At 44.3% G+C, this 23030-nt stretch overlaps 2 protein-coding genes across 3 annotated transcripts in view; one reads left to right on the forward strand and one right to left on the reverse strand.

Annotated features, from left to right (window-relative positions):
* The window catches only part of PEX14 (peroxisomal biogenesis factor 14), a 142037-nt gene extending 131286 nt beyond the window's left edge, over positions 1-10751 (reverse strand). For both annotated transcript variants that reach the window (XM_018060359.1, XM_018060358.1), the window contains exon 1: positions 10624-10751. In XM_018060359.1, coding sequence (XP_017915848.1) covers positions 10624-10659 — 36 coding nt within the window. In that variant the 5' untranslated portion in view covers positions 10660-10751. The remainder of the gene's footprint in view (positions 1-10623) is intronic.
* Positions 12714-22627, forward strand: DFFA (DNA fragmentation factor subunit alpha). Its single transcript, XM_005690694.3, has 6 exons — positions 12714-12943; positions 14746-14904; positions 16874-17016; positions 20601-20790; positions 21001-21149; positions 22040-22627. Exons 1-6 carry the CDS (start codon positions 12808-12810, stop codon positions 22250-22252), a joined length of 990 nt encoding a protein of 329 aa, XP_005690751.1. The 5' UTR covers positions 12714-12807; the 3' UTR covers positions 22253-22627.

Genomic DNA, 23030 nt, shown 5'->3' on the forward strand with positions numbered 1-23030 from the left:
GGATGTCCTTATGATACCATCTGAAATTCTTCATTATATAACTTGTTTATTAATGTCTGTCCCTGCTAGTTTCAGTTCCTTGAAGGCAGGCACTTTACCACCTTGGTGAAGGCTGATCTTCAGCACTTCGAATGTAACTGGTATCGATACTCAATTAATATGTACTTAATTTTTTAGTTAAAAGAGTAAAACAAAGGAACCACTTCTTATACATAAGCCAACACAAAGCAGGCAAAGGACAATGCCAGTGTCTTTCCCTGCAGCATTTCACCACCAACAAAACACAAACCTGGCCAGTCTCAAAGCAATGTCACGACCCAGTGGATCTCAACTCTGGGGTGGAATCACCCCCAGACAGGCATTTAAAAGTGTGTGGAGGTGTTTCTGGCCGTCACAGTGACCAGAGAGCCCCACAGGCATTTAGAAGGCAGGGGTCTGGGGGACTAAATGTCCCACAGTGGACACAATGAAGGACTGCTCCATTCAAAACACCAATCAGAGCCCTGGAAGAATCCTAACAAGTCCACTTCCTTATGACGAGCAGGACTCACTCCCATCTGGAACACGCAGCTCAGACACGGTTTTGAAAGAGGGGTAAGGTCTGAGCAGCCAAACTGCTTGTCAGAAGCTGAACCAAGTCCACAAGATCCATGAGTCTCACCAGTCCAGCTTTATTCAAGAATTTAGCTCAATTAAAAAATACAAATATCAAATCATGTTGTACACCTGAAATTAATATAATGCTGTATGTCAAGTAAAAAATCTCAATAAATTTTAAAAAGAGAACTTTCCTGGGGGTTCAGTAGCTAAGACACCATGCTCCCAGTTCAGGGGGCTTAGGTTCAATCCCTGGTCAGGGAACCAGACCCCACATGCCACAACTGAGAGTTTGCACGCCACAACTAAAGATCCCATGTGCAACAACCAAGACCCTACACAGCCAAATAATTTAAAGATTTCCTTTTAAAAAATAATTTAAAGGAAACCATGATCACAGTAAGGACAGAAATGGGAGGTATAAGAAGAAAGTAGGACTTCTAGAGATGAAAAAAATATTTGAAATAGAAATTTCATTGAATGGTAATGACAGTAGATTAGCTACTACAGGAAAAAAGTAAGTGCACTTGAAAACACCGCAGCAGAAACTGATTAAAATGAAGGATGGTGGAGGACCCCAAAGAGAAAAATATTTGAATAATGACTGAAAATTTTCTAAGTTTGATGAAAACTAGAAACTCACAGATCCAGAAGCTCAACAAACCCCAAGCAGAACAAACACACAAGTATACTAAAGTACACCATAACCAAATTCTAAAAATATGAAAAGGGAAAAATATTCTAAGCAGCCAGAAAAAAAAGAGAAACATTACCTACACATATTAATCAAGATTAAAAATGACTTCAGACTTCTGATCCATAACTGTGCAGGACAAAAGAAAAACAAAGAAACAATAGGATAGTATCTTTGGCTCTTCCTCAGCACTGCCCACTTTACAGAGGTGACAGCCATCAGGGCCACCTTCAGACCCCTCGTGAAGCTCGTCAAAAAGAGGACCAAGAAGTTGAACCCACACCAGTCAGACTGATATGTCAAAATTAAGTGGAACCGATGGAAACCCAGAGGCACTGACAACAGGGTGCTCAAGAAACTCAAGGGCCAGATACAAGTGCCCAACGCTGGTCACGGGAGCAACAAGAACACGAAGGTCATACTGCCCAGTGGCTTCCGGAAGTTCCTGGTCCACAACTTCAGGGAGCCTGAAGTGCTGCTGACGTGCAACAACCTTCCTGTGCTTAGGTTACTCACACGTCTCCTCCAAGGACTCAAAGCCAGTGTGGAAAGAGCAATCCTGCCGGCCCTCAGAGTCACCAATCCTACGCCAGGCCGCTCAGCAGAGAAATGAACAAACAGACAGCTCGTCTGCACACTGCGTTTGTGTTAATAAAACCACAAAAACTTGGCCATCTGGCATTTCAAAAAAAATAATATCTTTAAAATACCCACAGAGGGCAGGACACAACCTGGAATTCTATATCCAATTAAATTCTTTCAAAAATGAATACAAATTAAAGACTTTTTCAAAAGGAAAAAGAGGCAGTGGTCGTCAACAGTATACTTGTACCACAAAACACGTTAAAAGAAATTCTTTAAGCAGAAGAAAAACAATACAGGATGGAAACTTTATCTACATGAAAGAAGAACGTTAGAAATGGTCAACATGTTAGCAAAGACATTTTTATTTTTAAAAGATACTTTAAATGTACTGTGAGGTTTATGCCATATGTAGTAGTAAAATCTATGACACATAGTACAATGGATAAAAGGGAAAATTGAAGCATATTTCTGTTAGGTTCTTATATGTGAATTATTTAATAGTATGTCATTTGAAAATAGGCTGTGGTAACTTAAAGTAACATATTGTAAACCTTAGAGCAATCACTAATTAGTAAAAATAATAATAATAATAATTGGTAGGGTACACCTAAATCAACAGTAGAGATAAAAATAAAATCCAAAAAATAATTCAATCCAAGAGAAGACAAAAAAAAAAAGAGAGAGAAAACAAAAAACAGATGAAAAAAAAAAAGCAAGATGGTAGACTTAAACCCGAGGGCTTCCCTTGTGGCTCAGACGGTAAAGCGTCTGCCTACAAAGCGGGAGACCCAGGTTCGAACCCTGGGTCAGGAAGTTTCCCTGGAGAAGGAAATGGCAACCCACTTCAGTATTCTTGCCTGGAAAATCCCATGGACAGAGGAGCCCAGTAGGCTACACCCCATGGGGTCGCAAAGAGTTGGACACGACTGAGCGACTTCACTTCAGACTTAAACCCAACCACATTCATATTCACCTTGAGTACAAATGAAACACTCCTATTAAGAGGCGGAGACTATCAGACTAAGTGGTGAGAAAACCCAAGACTGAGCTATAGAGTGCCCATAAGAAACCCATTTTAAACAAAATGACACACACAGCTCAAAAGCCAAAGGATGGAAAATGATAGACCATGCAAACACTAATCATACAAAAGCTGTACTGGCAATATTAATCTCAGACAACTTCAAACTAACAGATATTTCCAATGATAAACAAGGACACTTTCAAAATAAGAGCGCTAATCAAGAAGACAAAATAATTACAGAAAAAATATGCTGAACTCACAGCATATTAAAAAGCAGAGACATAACTTTGCCGACAAGGGTCTGTATAGTCAAAGCTATGGTTTTTCCAGTAATTGTGTATAGATGTGAGAGTTGGACCATAAAGAAAGCTGAGCACTGAAGAATTGATGCTTTTGAACTGTGGTGCTGGAGATGACTCTTGAGAGCCCCTTGGACTGCAAGGAGATCAAACCAGTCAATCCTAAAGGAAATCAGTTCTGAATATTCGTTGGAAGGACTGAAGCTGAAGCTCCAATACTGTGACCACCTGATGTGAAGAACTGACCCACTGGAAAAGACCCTGATAATGGGAAAGATCGAAGGCAGGAGGAGAAGGGGACGACAGAGGATGAGATGGTTGGATGGCATCACCAACATGATGTGCATGAGTTTGAGCAAGCTCCGGGAGTCGGTGATAGAGAGGGAAGCCTGGCGTGCTGCAGTCGATGGGGTCACAAAGAGTTGGACACGACTGAGTGACTGAACTGAACTGAATGAAAATGAAAACACAACGCATCTAAATTTGTGGAATGCAACTAAAGCTGTGCTTAGAAGGAAGTTTACAGTTTTAGTTAGTAACTTTAGAAAAGAAGCTAGAGAAAGAACAAGTGAAACCCAAAGTAAACAGAAAGAAAGAAAATTTAAAACTTAAAAACAACAGAGGAAAATCAATAAAATAAAAACCAATTTTCTGAGGAATACTAAGACTGAAAATCTGTAGCCAGATTGATCAATTTTTTTAAAAAGACATTATTTTCCAATAGTAGGAATGAAAAGGGGGACATCTCTGCATATTTTATAGACATCTAAAAGATACGGGAGGGCCACAACTACCGATCCTGTGTGACTACAGCCCATGCTCCACAAGAGAAGCCACCACCACAGAAGCCCCAAAACCACAACGGAGAGGAGCCCCCACTCGCCGCCACTAGAGAAAGCCCGCACAAGGCAACAAAGACCCAGAGCAGAAGAAAATAAAATAAAGAATTAACTTCTCTTTAAATAAAAGATGACAGAGGGACCTCCCTGGCAGTCCAGTGGTTAAGATTTCACCTTCCAATGCAAGGAATACAGGTTGGATTCCTGGTCAGGGAGCTAAGATCCCGTGGCCAAAAAACCAAACATAACATGGAAATAATACTATAACAAATTCAATAAAGACTATAGAAATGGTCCACAATGGGGAAAAAGAACAAACCTTTAGAAAAAAAAAAAAAGGAATATTATGAAACACCTTAAAAACATATTTGACAACTGAAATGATAGCAAATTCCTTGAGAAACATTATGCCAAAGCTGACCCTAGAAAAAAAAACAGAAAGCACAAGCCTTAACCACTTGCCATGGAAGTGCCCAGTAATAGCAGTCTTACACAAACTATCTCAGAAAGTAGAAAAGAAAGGCGAGGGAGTTCCCTGGTGGCCTAGTGGTTAGGACCCTGGGCTTCAAATGCTGTGGCCCAGGTTCAATCCCTAGAAACTGAGGTCCCGCAAGCTGCACAGCACAGCCAAAGAATAAATAAATAAACAGAAGTTCCCATCTCGTTCTGATAGGCCAGTATTACCTTACAGTTAGATAGATTTCTCTCTCTCTCTTACTCACACACACACAAACTATAAATCAGTATCAGTTAGCCCTCCATATCTATGGATTCAACCAGCCACAAACTGTGTAGTATATTATATACTGCACTGTGTTATTATTGCAAAAGAAATCCAAGTATAAGTGGACCAATGCAGTTTAAACTCATGAGTCAACTATATTTCATTTGCATTAGGAGAAACATATAGGTAACAGATAAATGGAACAGAAGACAGTTTAGAAATTGATCTATTATATACTATTTTTCAATTTTTTTTTTTTCCACAAAGATGGTAAGATCAACAAATGATGCTGGAACAATTGATATTCACATGGGGAAAAACATGAGGCTCAGCCTTTACCAGTATGCACATGAAAAGAGATGCTTAATGTTATTTGTCATCACAGAAATGCAAAGGAAAACCACAGTGAAATACCACTACACACTCACTCAAGCTACACACCCAAATGGCTAAAATTAAAACAGACAGGCAACACCAAGTGTTGGTATGGGTGTGGGGCAATCAGAATGTTCATACATTGTGGTGGAATGAAGAACAGTACAACTTTGCCGAAGCTCCAATACTTTGGCCATCTGATGTGAAGAGCCAACTCACTGGAAAAGACCCTGATGCTGGGAAAGACTGAAGGCAGAAGGAGAAGGGGAGCAGCAGAGAATGAGATGGTTGGATACTATCACCAACTCAATGGACATGAATCTCAGCCAACTGGGCAATCATGGAAGTCAGAGAAGATGGGGTGAGGCAGTCTACGGGGTCGCAAAGAGTCACACATGACTTAGTGACTAAACAACAACAAGGACCACAGCTTTACAGAACAAGAACGCAAGCTATTACAGAGCTCAACGTACACTTACCATGTGACCCAGCAGTTACACTTGGGAGGTATTTACCAAGAAAAATGATTACATGTTTCCACAAACACACATGAATATTTACAGTAGCCCCAAACTAGAACCAACCATGTGGGGAAGAGTCTCCGAGGTGCCCCCTATGCGCCCCATCTCCTGGCATTCATGCCCTTCTGCTGTCCCTTTGAATGTGGACAGGAACGGTGGCAGGTTTCTGGCCGATACAGTATGCTAATGGTGACAGAGCTCATGTAATTACACATATGAGGTTACACTACATTAGACTGTAATGTCCATTCACCTTCAAGGAAACAAGCGGCCACTCGGGGGAGACCCATGTGGCAGAAACTGCAGGTGGCCTCTGGCTGACAGCTGCTGACAAAATGGGGTCCTCACGCTGCAGTCCACAAGGAGCCAAATGCTGCCAACAACCACGTGAGCTCAGAAGCAAACCCTTCCCTGGTCAAGACTCAGATGTGACCACAGCCCTGACAGACAGCTTGACGGCTGCCTTGGGAGACACAGCTAAATCGTGTCCTGACTTCTGACCCACAGACACTGTAAGACAACAAACGTGAAGCTGCTAAATGTGTGATAACATTGTTAGACAACAGGCCATTAATATACACCAAATGTCCAAGTGGCGAACAGATCAACTGTGCTGTTGATTTACCTATACAATGGAATACTACACACCAGTAAAAAGTAATGAATTACTGATACATGGTGGTGGTGGTGGTTCAGTTGCTCAGTCATGTACAACTCTAACAACCCCATGGACTATAAAGCCCACGAGGATCCTCTGTCCATGGGGTTTCCCAGGCAAGAATACTGGAGTGGGTTGCCACTTCCTTCTTCAAGGGATCTTCCTGACCCAGGGATCAAACCCACATCTCCTGCGCTGCTGGCAGACTCTTTACTGCTAAGCCATATGTACAACAATATAAAATTTCACGGATGCTATTCTGAGCAAAAGAAGTGAGACACAAAAGATTATATACATTATGAATACATCCATGTGTAATTCTAGGAGAGACAAATATAATCTATTAGCAGCTCAGATTTCCTGAGGCCAAAGGCTAGGATTTTCTGGGGAAGCAGAGTAAGGGAATGTTTGGGAATACTGGAATTGTTTTGATCTTGACTGTGGTGGTGGTTAAACAGGTATATATACATTTGTCAAAACTGACCACAACACACCTATTCGAATTCCAGGGTAAAGCTTTTGGCCACAAAGACTCAGTCACTCAAAAAGCTATTAACATACGGATATTAAGTCAGGATAGAGGCAACGTTTTGGGGACTGGACAGTAACAAGAGGGACGCCAAAGAGGTTTCTGAGGTCCCAGTTATGTTTGATTGCTTGATCCAAGTACTAGTTACGCAAGATTGTGTTCATTCTGTGAACATTCACCAAGCTGTACACATAAGTGTCTGTTAAACAACAATAAAAAGGTTTTTTTCATTTTAAAGGCTAGGGAATCATGCTAAATTATACTAAAGAGGCAAATCAATGCACTCCCTATTTCTTCACTGGATCCTGAATTTGTTTTTTTATTGGAAACACTGAATGTGGTCTGTATTAATAAATAATATTTTATCAATACCAAACTTCCTTTGTGATAGTGGTATTATGGTTATGTAGAGAATAACCTTACTCTTATGAGAGACAAGGTGAAGTATACTAGAATGAAATACCATGTCTGTAACTATCTAATCCTTCCCAAAGAAAAGAAAAATATAAAGAGATTTAAATAGAGCAAATTCAGCAAAAAGTAAACAATGCATCTTGTTCGCTTTTATGAGAGTTTTAGAGGAATTCTCTGTATTATTCTTTCAACTTTTCTAATAGGTTGAAAACTTTTCAAAATAAAGAGTGAGGGACAAAATATCTTGTTTGAACTTGTTATTCAAGAGTTCAGTAATCTTCCAAAACTGTATGCAGAGACCTGAAGAAGGAAATTAACATTCACAACATAAGCACTCAAAATGCACCACATACTTTTAACATCTGTAACTTCAGTCAACCCTCAAAGCAACCTTCTAAGTTAATTATTATCACTCCCATTTTACAGAGAAGAAAACTGAGGCTCAGAGAGGTGGAGTGATAAGTCCAAGAGTGAGTGAGTGCTGGAGCTCAAACCAAAGCCAATCAGGAAAACAAGCCTTTCTCTCCATAATATCTTTGCTGTACTCTTCTCCCTTCCCTGCTTCTGTGTTTTTTCAGTCCATAATTGACTATATCCAGTGAACATGAACAAACTTGAAACCTACATTCCGTAATAATTCTCAATACTCAACAATCATTAAACCATTGGATTGAACCATGCCTCTGCTCTTCACTAAAGACAGAAAAGCTGGTGGGAAAGTACAGAAATAAGGATAACATTTCCTGTTCCTATGGGCCAGAACATGTACAGACTAAAAGGGACTTTGATAAGAGATTAGCCTTGCAAAACAGAGTAATGTGGAGTAAACACAACAAGAGTATGAAGCAATAAATGCAATTCCAACAGACTGTTTTGAAGACAAACTAAAACGATTATACCCTTATGAAAAAGCAAGTATATCAGTGAAATCTAAGTTACAAAGGACAGCAAGGATAATCATTAGTTAGGATATTCCTTTAAATTTTAAGGCGATTACTTAAGAGCAAATAAAACGTTAGTGAATTTCTGGTCAACATATGAAAACTCATACTCCCAAAAACATCACAACAGGAACTGACGAAAGGCTTAGATGGCTTGTGTGTCAACTCCAGAGTTTACTACATAGAATACTAATAGATAACACACTATGTCAGGCACTGTTCTAAAACAAGTTAATTCATTTAATCCTCAGACCAGTGCTATGAGATAGGCACTAGTATTATTTCTATTTTACAGATGGGGAAACTAAGGCCAAAGAATTGACTTGTCCAAGACCAACACAGTTGGTAAATAGTGGGGCTAGGATTCTAGAGCAGTGGGGATGGCTTCAGAGTCCATACTTTTAACCACTGCTTTATACCGCCTTTCAAAGGAAGTATTGGTTATCTACCCTCAATCTTTCAAAACAAAAGACTGATGCCACAAACCGAACAAAGTTTCTACAAGAGACAGAATGCTGGCTCAGTCCCACAGGTGTGATGCGTTCTTCTCACACCCAAACCAGGCTTGGGGGAATATACAAACAGTTCTCTCAGTTCCACTGTGTTTTACTGGAGAAATGGGGAAACCACAGAGCAGGACTAGAAAACGAAATGCAAAGCAACTGCTGAAGAGAGCTGGTTCACTTAAAATGCATGCGTTTGCAGCTTATTGTCAGACAGTGACAGAATCTGGTGTGAAACATTCAAGTTTTGCCCCAGTCTGCCAGCATTTTCTGATGCAATCCCATCTCTATCAGCTTTGGAAAAGAGGGCAAAGGAGAAGCAGAGTTGAAAACCAAACAGAGGCCAGCCAAGCCCCCTTCAGGACTTTCAATCCCATCCATGTGCACAGAGAAGACAATTTCTAGAACCAAAGGACACTTTGGGGGCTAAAAAGCCTCCCAGTGGCAAAAATTCTAGTAACCTTCAGTTACAGGAAAAGTACACGTTCTGGCATCCTTTAATCCCAGCCTACAGGCATTCCTAATATATAACAGTTCAGAGAAGCCCAGATTCTGAGGAGCCTCGGTATTTCAGCAAGCTAAGTGGGTTAAGGTAAGAATGAAGAGTCTCGCCCCCTCCAACTCAGGACACTCCCCACACTCCAGAATTTTCGACAGTGAGAAGACCAAAGCAGCCCTCTTTATTTCTCATGTTTTACAATGCAGACATCTCTCTGAATCATTCGCTTCGCTAGCGGAAGCTGGTCTGGGGAACACGCTACTCCTCTAAGTGCAATTCCTGTAACAGACTTATCATAAAGAATGAAAGAGTAATAAGAAACACTAAGTGGTATTCTTCTGCCAAGGAAGGAAGTGAAATACCAATAGGCGGCTGAAAAGTCCACAGGTGTTTCAAGGAGGTGAGAAATGAACGATGAGTCCAGGTTGACACCATTTTCTTCCTCCTCCGTCCAATCCTAACTAAACTTACACATGGAGGACTAACTAGTGGAGTCACACACAAATCCAGGCTTATCAGGCTCGTTACAGACCCTGCAAAATGGCGCTTAACAGCCTGTACTTCATAAAGATTGTAATGAGCATTAAACGAGATAATAAGCGTAATTTGTCCTCGGCATGATAGCACACACTCAGTAATTGTAAAGTACCGCTTACCCCTAGTCCACCCCACCTTTGGACTACAAACGCCTTCAGAAGCCTTATCATCCACTGCTTCCTAACAGGAGTGAGCACTGGTCTTCAAGGTCCCCGAACTGGAGTGGGATTTGGCTGCATCTGTGATTGAAAGGCTAGAGTCTTTGGCTGAGAAAACCAAATTGGGCAGCAAGGACAGATTACCAGCCATTAGCTCGGCGATGTCTGTTGTTTACAATGAGTCCCCTTCCTACCAACGCACTGAGAGTCCAAGTATATTTCCCACCCTCCAACTTAGCAGGGGAAGCGCAAAGGTGACTGAAAACGAAGAGGCTGGCAGCAGGGTGGCCCGGGAGGCTGAGGCTGCGGGGAAGTGGGAACCTTGAGGGAGTCAGGCCCCTCCCGGGACGGAAGGGCCGGGAACGATACAGCCTCTCACCCCTCTCAAGCAGGAGCCCTCGCAGCTCAAGGCTGGGGGATTTCTTAAGGGTCCCGCCACCGCTCCAGCCAAGCACAAGTGGGACCCCAGGGACCGGCAGGCGGGAAGGCGGGGCCGCGGGCGCCTCTAAGCCCCGGCTCGGGAATGTGGTCAAAGAGGGGTCATCGGGGGAGGGGCCGGGCGGCAAGGACCTGGCGAGGGGCGGGACCCCGGAGGTGGCTAGAGGTCGCGGGCGCCTGCTTCCGAGGCTCAGGGTCCCCACCGGGCTCCCAGCCACCCGCCAAGCCACCCCCCCCACTCCAGCGGGGGTCCCCGCCACCACTACTGGGCAACCCCACTCCCCTTACCTGGCTCGGCTGTTCAGCCTGCTCCGAGGACGCCATCTTTCTAAGGCCTGACTAATCTATCGCCGTTGGGCGAGGCTTCTCCCAAGCGCCCTCGCTCTCGCTCTCTGCCCAGACTAAAGAAGCCGGAACTGAGCTGTCGATGGGTGTTGGGGCAGGTCACTGTGGGAAAAGAGGGGAACTCCCACCACAGGTCAACATGCGCTGTTTTCATTTGGTCTCTCCTTTACCGCAAAACCGAAGTCTATCCTTTTTGCATTCTTATATGTGTATTATACTTACTGAATTAAATCTCTGCCCATGGGAACATGTGCTGCTGCTAAGTCGCTTCAGTCGTGTCCGACTCTGCGACTCCATAGACGGCAGCCCATGTAGGGACACGCTAAGTAGTTAATTAATCAATGTGAAGAGACTTGGAAATTAATTAATCAATTGATGATTTGGTTCAGTACCATTTGTTGAGTGCTTACTATTGGCTGCTTGGTAGGTGCGAGAAATAAGATACAACTCCTGTCAAGTCCAAGCCAAATACACCCACACACACACACTCACATAATTAAAACATCTTGGAGAGAGATAGGAGTCTGATAACTGTCTGCAGGTCTATTAGAAGAACTCAGAAGGCGAGCGCTTTTGGGAGAGGTAAGGATTCATGGGGTCGCAAAGAGTCGGAAACGACTGAGCGACTGAACTGAACTGAAGGCTTCTACGAACCTTTATTACTTTATAGTGGTTGAGTTGTTCGACTTTAAGCCAGTTGTGACATTACACACACGAAAGAGCTGTATACATTAGAAATATGTCAGTTCATATCACAGTTGTGTTTGATCAGTGATGGCATATTCAAAAGCATTGCCTCAGTTAACAATTCTTCCTACCAAACACTGTTTTAAATGTATTTTTCTTATGAGATAAATCTGATTTCCTTTAATAAAATATGAAAGGGATTGACCCTGAATTAATACAGTCTGATAATTATTCCTTCAGTTCAGTTCAGTCGCTCAGTTGTGTCCGATTCTTTGCGACCCCATGGACTGCAGCAGGCCAGGAATAACAGGAATAACAAATTATTCTGCGTTTATATAAAATGCCCCCCTTTTAAGCCAGGAAACTTTTTGTATTATTTTAATCTTAAGTGTTGGTTTTTCAGGGGTGAAAAACACAGACTTTTCCCTAAGTAGCAGTATTGAGACAAATATGTTGTCAAGCAGCATCTGGACAATCTCAACAGTGATGAGATTTCCCCTTTTCTCTCTGATTTGAGATTATAATGTTTAACCTAATATTTAAGCATTTTATTCCGAGGTCCCAACCCAGTTTACAGATCTGAAGCAGAGAATTGAATGCCTGGAAATGTGGGAGTATTTTATGCTTCTCTGTTAGCTCTTCAGCAAGATTGAAAACTACACTCGTCAATTTTTAAAACTGATTTCCTTCAGATCAGCGTGAAGTTTGGGACATTTTATAGATCTTTTCAGGTTGGAAAGGAAAAACAAACAGTACAAAGTAAAATGACGCTGTTTTAAGTATTAATATCATGCATCTATATATGCAAAAGAGGCTTCCCAGTCGGCTTAGTTCAGTTCATTCGCTCAGTCGTGTCTCTTTGAGACCCCGGTGGCTCAGCGGTAAAGAATCCGTCTGCAATGCAGGAGACCCTAGTTCGATCTCTGGGTGGGGGAAGATCCCCTGGGAAAGGAAATGGCAACTCACTCCAGTATTCTTGCCTGGGAAATCCCATGGACAGAGGAGCCTGGAGGGCCACAGTCCAGGGGTTCCCAAAAGAGTGGCACACGACTTAGCAACTAAACAACATACTGGAGGAAAGAGTTCAAGGAAATATACACGCGTGTCCATCATACTGCAAAATTAACCCCTACTGACCTCATTTTGAACGGGCAAATGCAACTCCTTAATATAAGGTAGGAAAACAAAAACACCTCCCGGACTGAATTGCGCGACCGAAGTCGGCTTTGAACCCACAGACTACAGCTCCCGGCATGCCCCCGCAAGCCTCAGATGATTAGGAGCACCTAGAACTCCATCTCCCGGCGTGCCTTGGTCTCACGCGTGATTTGCTGCGGAGAGAACTACATTTCCCGGCATGTCGTGGGGGATGGAATTTGGGAGGACTCCCGCGCCTCAGTTTCCCTGACTTCTAGTCGGTCTGGTCCCATCCTGAAGAGGATGGAGGTGGCCAGCGGCCCTGCAGCTCCGGAACCCGGCGAGATCCGGGCTCTAAAGCAGTGTTTGCTGCGCCGCAACAAAAGCCGGGAGCAGCACGGCGTGGCGGCCTCTTGCCTCAAGGAGCTGAGGAACAAGGGTAGGCACGGGACCGGGGCGAGGGCTTGGGGAGCTGGAGCCCGGGCTGAAGGGAGCCAAGGGCAGGGTGAGGATGTCCGGCGGGGCTAACCGAGATCAAGAAAGGCGACTTGGGGCTTCTTGTAACTGAAGTGGAGGACCCTTGGGACAGATATGACTCACGTGGGTATAGCGACTTATCAGTTTCACCGCGTTTGTGCCAAGCGTTTTAACTTAATTTACTTTATGTGAGATTCATATGTGGAAAGGCAGACGGGAAGCAATATGCAAATGAATTAAAACAGACTCTACTTCGGTGTCTTGCCTCCGGTGACTCAGATTGTGGATCGAACCCAGCCTGGTGTAGTCCTGCCACTCGGGCTCCCTGAGGTGGTACTGGGGCCCCCAGGTGAGCCTACGGCGAGGTGGGGACGGGTTTCCACCGTCAGCTCTAGCAGGTACCTGTGCGGTAAAGAGGGAGCCGCTACTCACCGTCCCAGAGGTCCAGACAAGGAACAGCTGCTGTGAGTGACCTAGCTTTCAAAAGTTCTGAGCCTCCTACCGTTGTTACTAGTTGCCTGACCTTGCAGGTAACCATCTGTTGATCCCCAATTTTCTCATCGGCAAAGTGGCTATATTTCCAGCCCTGCTTCACTGAATTGTTGGGACTCTCCAAGGAGATGATATATTCAAATGACTTACAAATTATTAGCCTGTAGCAATAAACTGTTTACCGAAAGAAGTTCTTTAGGTTAAACCTGTGAGTCATCCCTAGGCAGGTAGTGAAGGTGTATGTCTGCCGGTTCAGAGCTTCCTCCCAGAGCCACTCAGCCCAGCTGGTATCTGATAGAAGTCTTTCAGAGACACAGAAACAGCCAAAGCACTCTAAATGCTTCAGTGAGATGGCTTTTGCCATATAAGTGTTTACATAATTTTTCTTGGCGTGAGGGTTCTTAAGTTTTAGTGCCCCTTTAGTGCAGTGGCTGGATGCACTTGGCACAGAGGCCCATGTAAGTGCTTGTGTTTCTGGAGCTCGGCCTATGCAGGGTTTGCTGGGTGCAAGATGATATTGCTCGATGACGTTTGTAGTCTCTGGGCTACTTTTCTGCATGCTCTAGTCCCATTAGCATTTTAGGCATTGCCATCATTAGGCAAGTACAGACCTGCCCTGGACAAAACCTCTTGCCCATTGATCACACAGATGAAAAGTTCCTGTTACAATCTTCTGTCTTCTGCTTCCTTTACACTTTCCTATAGGTTAGTAAGACTGTGAAGATACTGCAAGAACATAAACATTTTTCTTTCTTTTTTAAACTTTTCTTTTTCTCTGGACACATAGAATTTGAGTCATTTAGACCACTGAGAAAATGAACGAAAGACGTTTATTCTCAAAGAATCAAATCAGACTTTTGTTCATTGTTCATCCAAGGAAAGAGTTGAGTTCCTCCTAATGAGGGTATTGAGTAGCTGGAGAAAAAACATTTTCAAGAGCCAGACTGTGTGGGTTTAAATGCCAGTTACTTACTGTGTGACCTTGAGCAAGTTACTTAACCTCTCTAAGCGTTGGGTTTGACATCTGTAAAAATAGGAATAACAATAGTATCTACCACAGGATTCTTATGAGATTAAGTAGTGTATATGAAAAGCACTTAGTATAGTACCAGGCACGTGGTAAATGTTATCTTAGTATTAGTGGTCATCATTATAGTTATTATTAGCTACCAGAGATTTTTCTAGGCTCTGGGGGCATACATACTGAGTACAAAGACAGATATAGTTTCCCTATGGATATTTGTCAATTGCCAAATATTTTATTCCTCTCAGCTTGTGACATTCTGGCCATTGATAAGTCCCTGGCACCAATAACCCTGGTCCTAGCAGAGGATGGCACCATAGTGGATGATGATGATTACTTCCTGTGTCTTCCTGCCAATACTAAGTTTGTGGTATTGGCTGGGAATGAGAAGTGGACACACAATTCAGGTAAGAAATGCTGGGCGTATATATAGTATACCCTCCATCGTGATTTACTTTACTACACGTGGCACCTGGTTGCTGTTTGGCTGGCTGTTTCAGCATATATGCAGCAAGCATTACTGAGCACCTTCTGTATGCCAGATTGACGCTGAGTCAGGGGATGAAGATGAATGAGATGGGGTCAGGTCTCAAGTGACTCATGGACCCACAGCAACTAAAACACAGCAGGGCAGAGAGATCTGGGCCACAGGTAGGGTCAGACTACCTGGTCCGAATCCCAGCTCTGCCATTTACTAGTCATGTGACCCTGAGCAAATTATCTAACTTCTCAGCCCCTTATTGAGATAGTAGTTATTGTACCTGTCTCCTTGGGTTGTAAGGATGTGAGAACATAGTACATATTAAGCCAGGGCTTCTCAACAATGCTGGTGACATGTTGGGCCAGGAAATTCTTTGTTGGGAGGTTGCTGTCCTGTGCATTGTAGGATACTTAGCAGCATTGCTGGCCTTTACCCACTAGGTACCAGTAGCATCTCACCTTAACTGTGACAACCCAAAATGCCTCTAGATATTGTCACATGTCTACAGGTGTGTGGTGAGCAGAATCACTCCCAGGAAAGAGCCACTGATAGAAAGCATTTAGATCTTATCTGGCATACAGTCAGATAAATCAATACTCCCTGTCACTATCATTACCATCATCCTCACCAGCCATACAGAGGGAACTAATGTTGATGAGCAAGGATCAAAGAGCTAAAGAAGTGTTTTGAGGAGAGTCCCCAGGCCACCAAAGTATGGAAATCACCCTTCAGCAATGACTTTCCCAACCACCTTTTTACTCGGGCCCTAAGCTAAGCTAGGCTAAGCTAAGCCACTTCAGTCGTGTCCGACTCTGTGCGACCCCATAGATGGCAGCCCGCCAGGCTCCCCTGTCCCTGGGATTCTCCAGGCAAAAACACTAGAGTGGGTTGCCATTTCCCTGTCCAATGCATGGAAGTGAAAAGTGAAAGTGAAGTCACTCAGTCGTGTCCGACCTTCAGTGACACCATGGACTGCAGCCCACCAGGCTCCTCCGTCCGTGGGATTTTCCAGGCAAGAGTACTGGAGTGGGGTGCCAGTGCCTTCTCTGACTCAGGCCCTAGGGACAGCAAATAGTGGCTGCAGCTCCTCCAGTCAAGAATGAGACCTGAACTTTCCTGGTGATCCAGTGACTAAGACTCCAAGCTTCTAATGCAGGGGGCCTGGGTTAGATCCCTGGTCAGAAAACTAGATCCCCAATGCTGCAACTAAAACCCTGTGCAGCCAAATAATTTAATTTAAAAAAAAAAAAGAATGAGACTCATCCCGACAGTTAGGGAGTTTGGGATGGACATGTCCACACTGCTGTATTTAAAATGGATAGCCAACAAGGACCTACTGTACAGCACAGGGGACTCTGCTCAGTGTTATGTGGCGGCCTGGATTGGGAGCTGGGGGAGGACAAATACATGTACAGCTGAGTCCTTTTGCTGTCCACCTGAAACTGTCACAACATTGTTAATCGGCTATGCTCCAATACAAAATAAAAAGTTTAAAAAGAGAGAGAGAGACCCATCCCCAAGCACAGAGATATGCTGATGAGGAGGAATGTTTTTGGATACGGAAATAGACAAAAAAACTAACCTAAAGGGAAGCATGGTGGCACCCTGGGTATGCATGACCGTATACTGGATTTAAGTGGCTTTCTATAAAAGAATACAGAGCAGTTTCACACAGAAACAAATGGAAGATAGAATAAGTGGGAAAGTTAAGGCCCTAGATGGGGATTGGTTTTCCCATGAATCCCTGAGAAAAGTGCTTCCTTCAGCATCGGAATTATTCTAAATGGTCGGTCGGAAGGACGTGCTGACATCCCGGAGGTCTGAGTTGGGGGAGGAAGTGAAAAGAGCACTGCAGGTTAATCTGACTCTTAACTGGCATTTTCTCCCTGTATCAGATGGAGGTACCGCTTGGATTACCCAAGAGTCCTTCGACAGAGATGAAACAGACAGCGGGGCAGGGTTGAAGTGGAAAAATGTGGCCAGGCAGCTGAAGGAAGACCTATCCAGCATCATCCTGCTGTCCGAGGAGGAGCTCCAGGTGAGCCTCCTCCGCAGCCACACTCACCTGGCCTCTGCTGCCCTCCGTGTCCTAGTTTCCATGCATCTTGCCACCATAATTTCATTATTCCTTCATTTTTAAGTAGTTCTCAGATGACAGCCAAGGTTCTTCATTTTTCTAATTCTCTTACTTGGAATAGAAATTTTTTCTCCTCACTCTGCATCAGAGTGGAGCTTTTTTAAAAAATACAGATGCCACAGCCCCACGTAGACTATTTAGGCCCAAGGGTTGGGACAAGGAGGTACTGCTAAAGAATATGAGTTAAATCTCAGCTCCATCACAAAGACTGTAGCCAGTCACTTACCCTCTCTGCTTATGGTTCCTCTCCAGTAAAATTGGGGTAAAAATAGTGTGTGATAGTTCAGAAAAATATTTATTGAGCCCCTTCCCTGTGTGTGGCATAGTTCTTTGCACAGGGTTACAGGGCTTCCCAGGTGGTGGCAGTGGAAAAGAACCCACCTACCAATGCAGGAGACCTGGATTCATTCCCTGGGTCGAGAAGACCCCCTGGAAGAGGGCATGGCAAGCCCCTCCAGTATTCTTGCCTAGAGAATCCACATGGACAGGGGAGCATGGTGGGCTGCAGTCCATGGGATCTCAGAGAGTCAGACACGACTGAAGCGACTAACCACCCACAGTGGTGAACAAGGCAGACACAGTCCCTGCTCTGATGAAACTCAAATTCTGGTGGAGGGAGGCGGACAAATCCAGCAGTGTGCCCAGATGGTGGGGGCTATTCTAGATTGGGAGATCAAGGAAGTCTCCTTGAAGGAGGTAACATTTTGGTTAATTTTTAATCTTGTATATTTATTTTGAATAAATAATACTAATACATTCGCATGGTTCAAAATCCAAGAGACATAGCCAAAAATTAAAACAATCCAAATGTCCATCAGCTGATGAATAAATAAAATGTTGTCTATCCAAATAATGAAATATTTTATTCAGCCATAGGAAGGAATGAAGTATTAATACATTAGGCCTCCCTGGTGCCTCAGACAGTAAAGAATCTGCCTGCAATGCAGGAGACTCATATTTGATCCCTAGGTCAGGAAGATCCCCTGGAGGAGGGAATGGCAACCCACTCCAGTATTCTTACCTGGAGAATCCCATGGACAGAGGAGCCTGGCGAGCTACCGTCCATGGGGTTGCAAAGAGTTGGACAGGACTTAGCACCTAACAATGACGACAACGTGGAGAAACTTTGAAAACACTGAGCTAAATGAAAGAAGCCAGCCATGAAAGGCCACAGATTTCATGATAGCATTTTTATGAAATGGCCAAAATATGCAAGTCTGTAGAGAGACGGTAGATGAGTGGTTGCCTGGGGGTTGGGTTTCTGGCGACTGTGAGTAGGAGTGGAGAGTAACTGGTGATGGGTACAGTTTTTTCTGGGCTGGTGACTGTGTTCTAAGACTGTGGTTGTGACTGCACAATCACAGAAAAGCCCACTCATTTTACTAAACTCCTCTTATTTATATGCTTCAATCAGTGAATTGTGTGGTGTGTGAACTATATCTCAATAAAGCTGTTTGGAAAAAACAGATATACAGAAAAAGTCTGACTTCTGTCCCCAGCCACCCAGCTTTCCTTCCTGGAGACAACCGGCCTGTCAGTTTCCCATCCCAGAGATAGTTCATAAATGCTGTCGCTCAGTCGTGACCAACTGTTTGTAACCCCAGGCTCCTCTGTCCATGGAATTTATCAGGCAAGAATACTAGAGTGGTTTGCCATTTCCTACCCCAGGGGATCTTCCCAACCCAGAGACTGAACCCAAGTTTCCTACATTGGCAGGTGGATTCTTTTCCACTGAGCCACCTGGGAAGCCCATTTTATATACAATTACATATACATGTCCTCCTCTTCCACTTTTATCACACTTTCCACTTTCTGTTTCAAAGAAAATTTTGGAAAGTTTTCCAGATCACTTTACAAAGGATATCTTGGGTTTTTTTTTTCATCGCTGCATAGTATTCTATTTCATGCCTATATTTTTCTGTTTATTTATTTTGCTTTGCCAGGTCTTAGTTGTGACATGCAGGATCTTTAGTCGAGGCATGTGAACTCTTGATTACAACATTTGGGACCTAGTTCCCTGACCAGGGATTGAACCCAAGCCCCCTGCGTTGGGAAAGCAGACTCTTAGCCACTGGACCATCTGGGAAGTCCCACCATAACTTATTTAATGAGTCTCCCCCAGTGGGGGACATGCAGGTTGTTATCAGTCTCGCTATTCAGTCTGTGCTGCAAAAAAACTTAGACCAGTGTCATTTTGCACACGTGCTTGTCCATAGAATAAATTCATAGAAGTTTAGTTGAGAAACATTGGCAGGTCCCAAGAGGGGACACAGAAAGAAACAGAAGGATAAGAGGTACCTGCCATAGAAAGGTTGGGGCCAGGCAAAGGAAAGGCAGGAGTTTTTTTATTCTTTGGTTTTTTCTTCTTTAAGAAACAGAAAGGGGTCATGAGATCCCTTCCCATCCCAAAAGACTAGCAAATTATGATACCCTTAGGATAAAGGGCATAACAGTCCTCACCAGAACAGGGATGCTGGAATACAAGTGAACCCAGCCCTGACAGCTAGACTCTGCACAGGGAAGCTTAGGACAGGAGCTTGCAGAGGCTGGCCACATGGCAGGTAGGAGGAAAATGGCAAGTAAAGGAACCACGGGGAGTGAGAATGGAAGGGAGAGAAGGAAAGAGCACAGGATCCTAAGGATTAGCACTGACACTGATCCTTGCAAAGTTATTAACTGCTCTTGCCTCATTTTCCTCATCTGTGAAATGGTGGTAATACTAGTTCTTCCCTCATAAAGTTTGTGCCTCTTGAATGTTGGACCTTATGAATGTGTATTAATATTACTTGTTCAAAAATGGATGTAATATCAAAGTTACAGGTAACGTATAAAGTGGCTCCTCAAAGAAGCCTTTCACAAACTCCAGCAGACCTCCTTGTCACTTTCTGTCCTAAGCGTCTTACATCTGTTTTCTTGTGGTGCATAGTGAGTGCAGCAGGTGGGATCTTAGTGCCCCAACCAGGGATCGAATCCGAGCCTCCTGTAGTAGGAGTGCAGAGTTTTAACCTCTAGACCACCAGGGACATCCACCAGGGATATCCTGTTTTGTTTTTAATAAGGTACTAAAGGCAACATTTTCCTAATTCTTTCACCAGAGGGAAACTGAAAAAGTTGCATGCCTCTCTCCTGACTCTCGGGCTTCCCGAGGTGGCACTAGTAGTAAAGAACTTGCCTGCCAGTGCAGGAGACTTAAGAGGTGCAGTTCAGTCCCTCAGCCAGGAGGACCCCCTGCAAGAGGATTCTTGCCTGGAGAGTCCCATGGACAGAGGAGCCTGGCAGACTACAGTCCATGAGGTCGCAAAGAGCCCAACACAACTGAAGAGACTTAGTGCAACACAACACATCACTTCTCACTCTCAGGCAGCCATATTGCGCAACTTTGGGAACCAGATGAAATGTGTCTTTGAAATTGATGCATTTGAGAGACGTAACATCATGTTCAGAATGTACTTTCAGATGTCTTAAAGCCAGTATTTGTTTGTCAGATGCTCATTGATGTCCCGTGTTCGGAGCTGGCTGAGGAACTCGGCCAAAGTCATGTGGCAGTCCAGGGGCTCCAGAACACCCTCCAGCAGGTGCTTGACCAGAGAGAGGAAGCCCGTCAGTCCAGGCAGCTCCTGGAACTTTACCTTCGGGCTTTGGAGAAGGAAGGTGGCATCTTGTCAAAGCAGCAAGGTAGGCATTGTGCTGAGATCTTGGGGGGAGCCTCTCCTTGAGAGACAGCCGGATGCTTCCCGTATGCTCAAGAAGAGTGATGCCACAGCTGTGGGTATTCTAAGATGGCAGGCTGCTATCTGCCCGCCTGATTGCTCTGGCTGGTTGTTGGGGTGACTGTGTGTGCGCATGGCATGCTGATGTGTTCTCTATCTCACATCTGCTTTGCAGAGTCCAGAGCTGACCTTGGGGACGAGAGGGATGCTGTTGACGCAGGCATTAGAGAGAGCTCCTCCAAAGTTACGCCTGCGAGCCAGATCCTCTTGGCGCTAAAGGAGAAACCTGCCCCAGAGCTGAGTTTGTCTAGTCAGGATCTGGAGGTGGGCGAGCACCAGGGACCCTGACCTTTGCAGGGAGACACTTGTATCAGGGTTTTTTCACCTCTGCAGACCCTGCATCATAGCTGCCAATTTGCCTAATATTACATGCAAAGCTTCCCTTGTAGCTCAGTTAGTAAAGAATCCACCTACAATGCAGGAGACTCGGGTTTGATTCCTGGGTTGGGAAGAAGGAATGGCAACCCACTCCAGTATTCTTGCCTGTAGAACTACATGGACTGTAGCCTGTCAGGCTTCCCTGTCCATGGGGTCCCAAGAGTTGGACACGACTTAGCAACTAAACCACTACATGCAAAGCGTTTGCAAATGTCTCACATAATCTAAATCTTAAACAAAATAGGTGCACTCTCTCAGATCATCCAGTCTTGTTCTCTGGTCCGGAGTAGGTAATGAAATGTCTGAGTTCGACAGGGAGGAGTTACAGGACTCAGGCTTCTGAGATGCATCTGCCAGTGGTTGAAAAAGATCCACAGGCCAGAGGTACATGAAATATTCCTCGGAAGGACCTGTGCAACAGAGTCGTCTTGTACTGACTCTCAGACCAGGGAACTGGAAGGGAACCCATGAGTGGGTGCTCCTCCTTGTCCCTGTCCCCAGCACTACCTCAGTGTAGCTAGAAGGGGAAGAGGCTGTATTGAATTGCACTTGGCTAAATTTCCTGTGAGCGGAGGACTTTATGCTTCAAGTAAACGACTCTCTAGAGGTCCTTTCCTGTTGTACGGTGAGCAGAGGCCTGTGACAGCTTAATAGGAAGGAAACCTGGCATCTCAGCATAAAGCTAGAGACTGATACTGCCAATTCTCACCTCCCCTAAAGGAAATCGCAAGAGCAGCAGAGGGGCTAGTTCTCAATGGTTCTTCTTCTCACCGCAGTTGGTTGCCAAGGAGGACCCTAAAGCACTGGCTGTTGCTTTGAACTGGGACATAAAGAAGACTGAAGCCGTTCAACAGGCCTGTAATCAGGAACTTAGCCTACGCCTCCAGCAGGTGCAGAGCTTGCGTTCTCTGAGGAGCATTTCAGCAAGGATGAGTTCACTGCCTGGAGACGTGGAGAACCCCAAACGAACCAGACGAGACCCCATGTAGCTGGTGGCCAGCAACATGCCAAAGAAAACCTTGGGTTTTGTGTCAGTGTCAGTTAATACCTTTAGCCTGATCCTTACAGCTACTTACATACTCCTCCGCCCCCTGCCTTTCAGAATGTTCTCCTGGAACAGACTGGAAGACAGGCTTCGGGTCTTCTTCAGAAAAGCCATTCCAGCTTTCTTTACATATTGACCCGTAAGGCTGCACCAGCTCCTCTAATTGCAAGTTCGTATGTTCTCTGTGTAATAGTAGTTGTGAAGGGCATGGAAAAGAAGCTGTCATGTGTCAGACCAACTATTCTTTTTTTTTTTCTTTTCCTTCTACATCAGACAAATGGTATATCTCTTTCATGATATAATCTATGCAACCATCATAGCAATGGACCTACTATTCTTTTTTTTTTTAACTTTTTATTTTTACTTTATTTTACTTTATAATACTTGTATTGCTTTTGCCATACATTGACATGAATCCACCACTGGTGTACATGCGATCCCAAACATGAACCCCCCCTCCCACCTCCCTTCCCACAACATCCCTCTGGGTCATCCCCGTGCACCAGCCCCAAGCATGCTGTATCCTGCATCGGACATAGACTGGTGATTCGATTCTTACATGATGGACCTACTATTCTTTTCCTTTTTTTTTTTTGATGTGGACCATTTTGAAAGTCTTTATTGAATTTGTTCCAACACTGCCTGTGTTTTATGTTTTGGTGTTTTGGCCCCGAAGCATGTTGGATCTTAGCTCCCCGACCAGTGATCAAACCTGAACCCCT

The sequence above is a fragment of the Capra hircus genome, chromosome 16 (assembly GCF_001704415.2).
Source record: "Capra hircus breed San Clemente chromosome 16, ASM170441v1, whole genome shotgun sequence".
NCBI lineage: Eukaryota > Metazoa > Chordata > Mammalia > Artiodactyla > Bovidae > Capra > Capra hircus.

Bases quoted from the DNA above. Each gene is read 5' to 3' on its own strand.
- DFFA (XM_005690694.3), top strand. From the start codon at position 12,808: ATGGAGGTGGCCAGCGGCCCTGCAGCTCCGGAACCCGGCGAGATCCGG. The intron at 12,944-14,745 runs GTAGGCACGGGA...TATTCCTCTCAG, and splicing joins CAAGGAGCTGAGGAACAAGG to CTTGTGACATTCTGGCCATT. The intron at 14,905-16,873 runs GTAAGAAATGCT...TCCCTGTATCAG, and splicing joins GAAGTGGACACACAATTCAG to ATGGAGGTACCGCTTGGATT.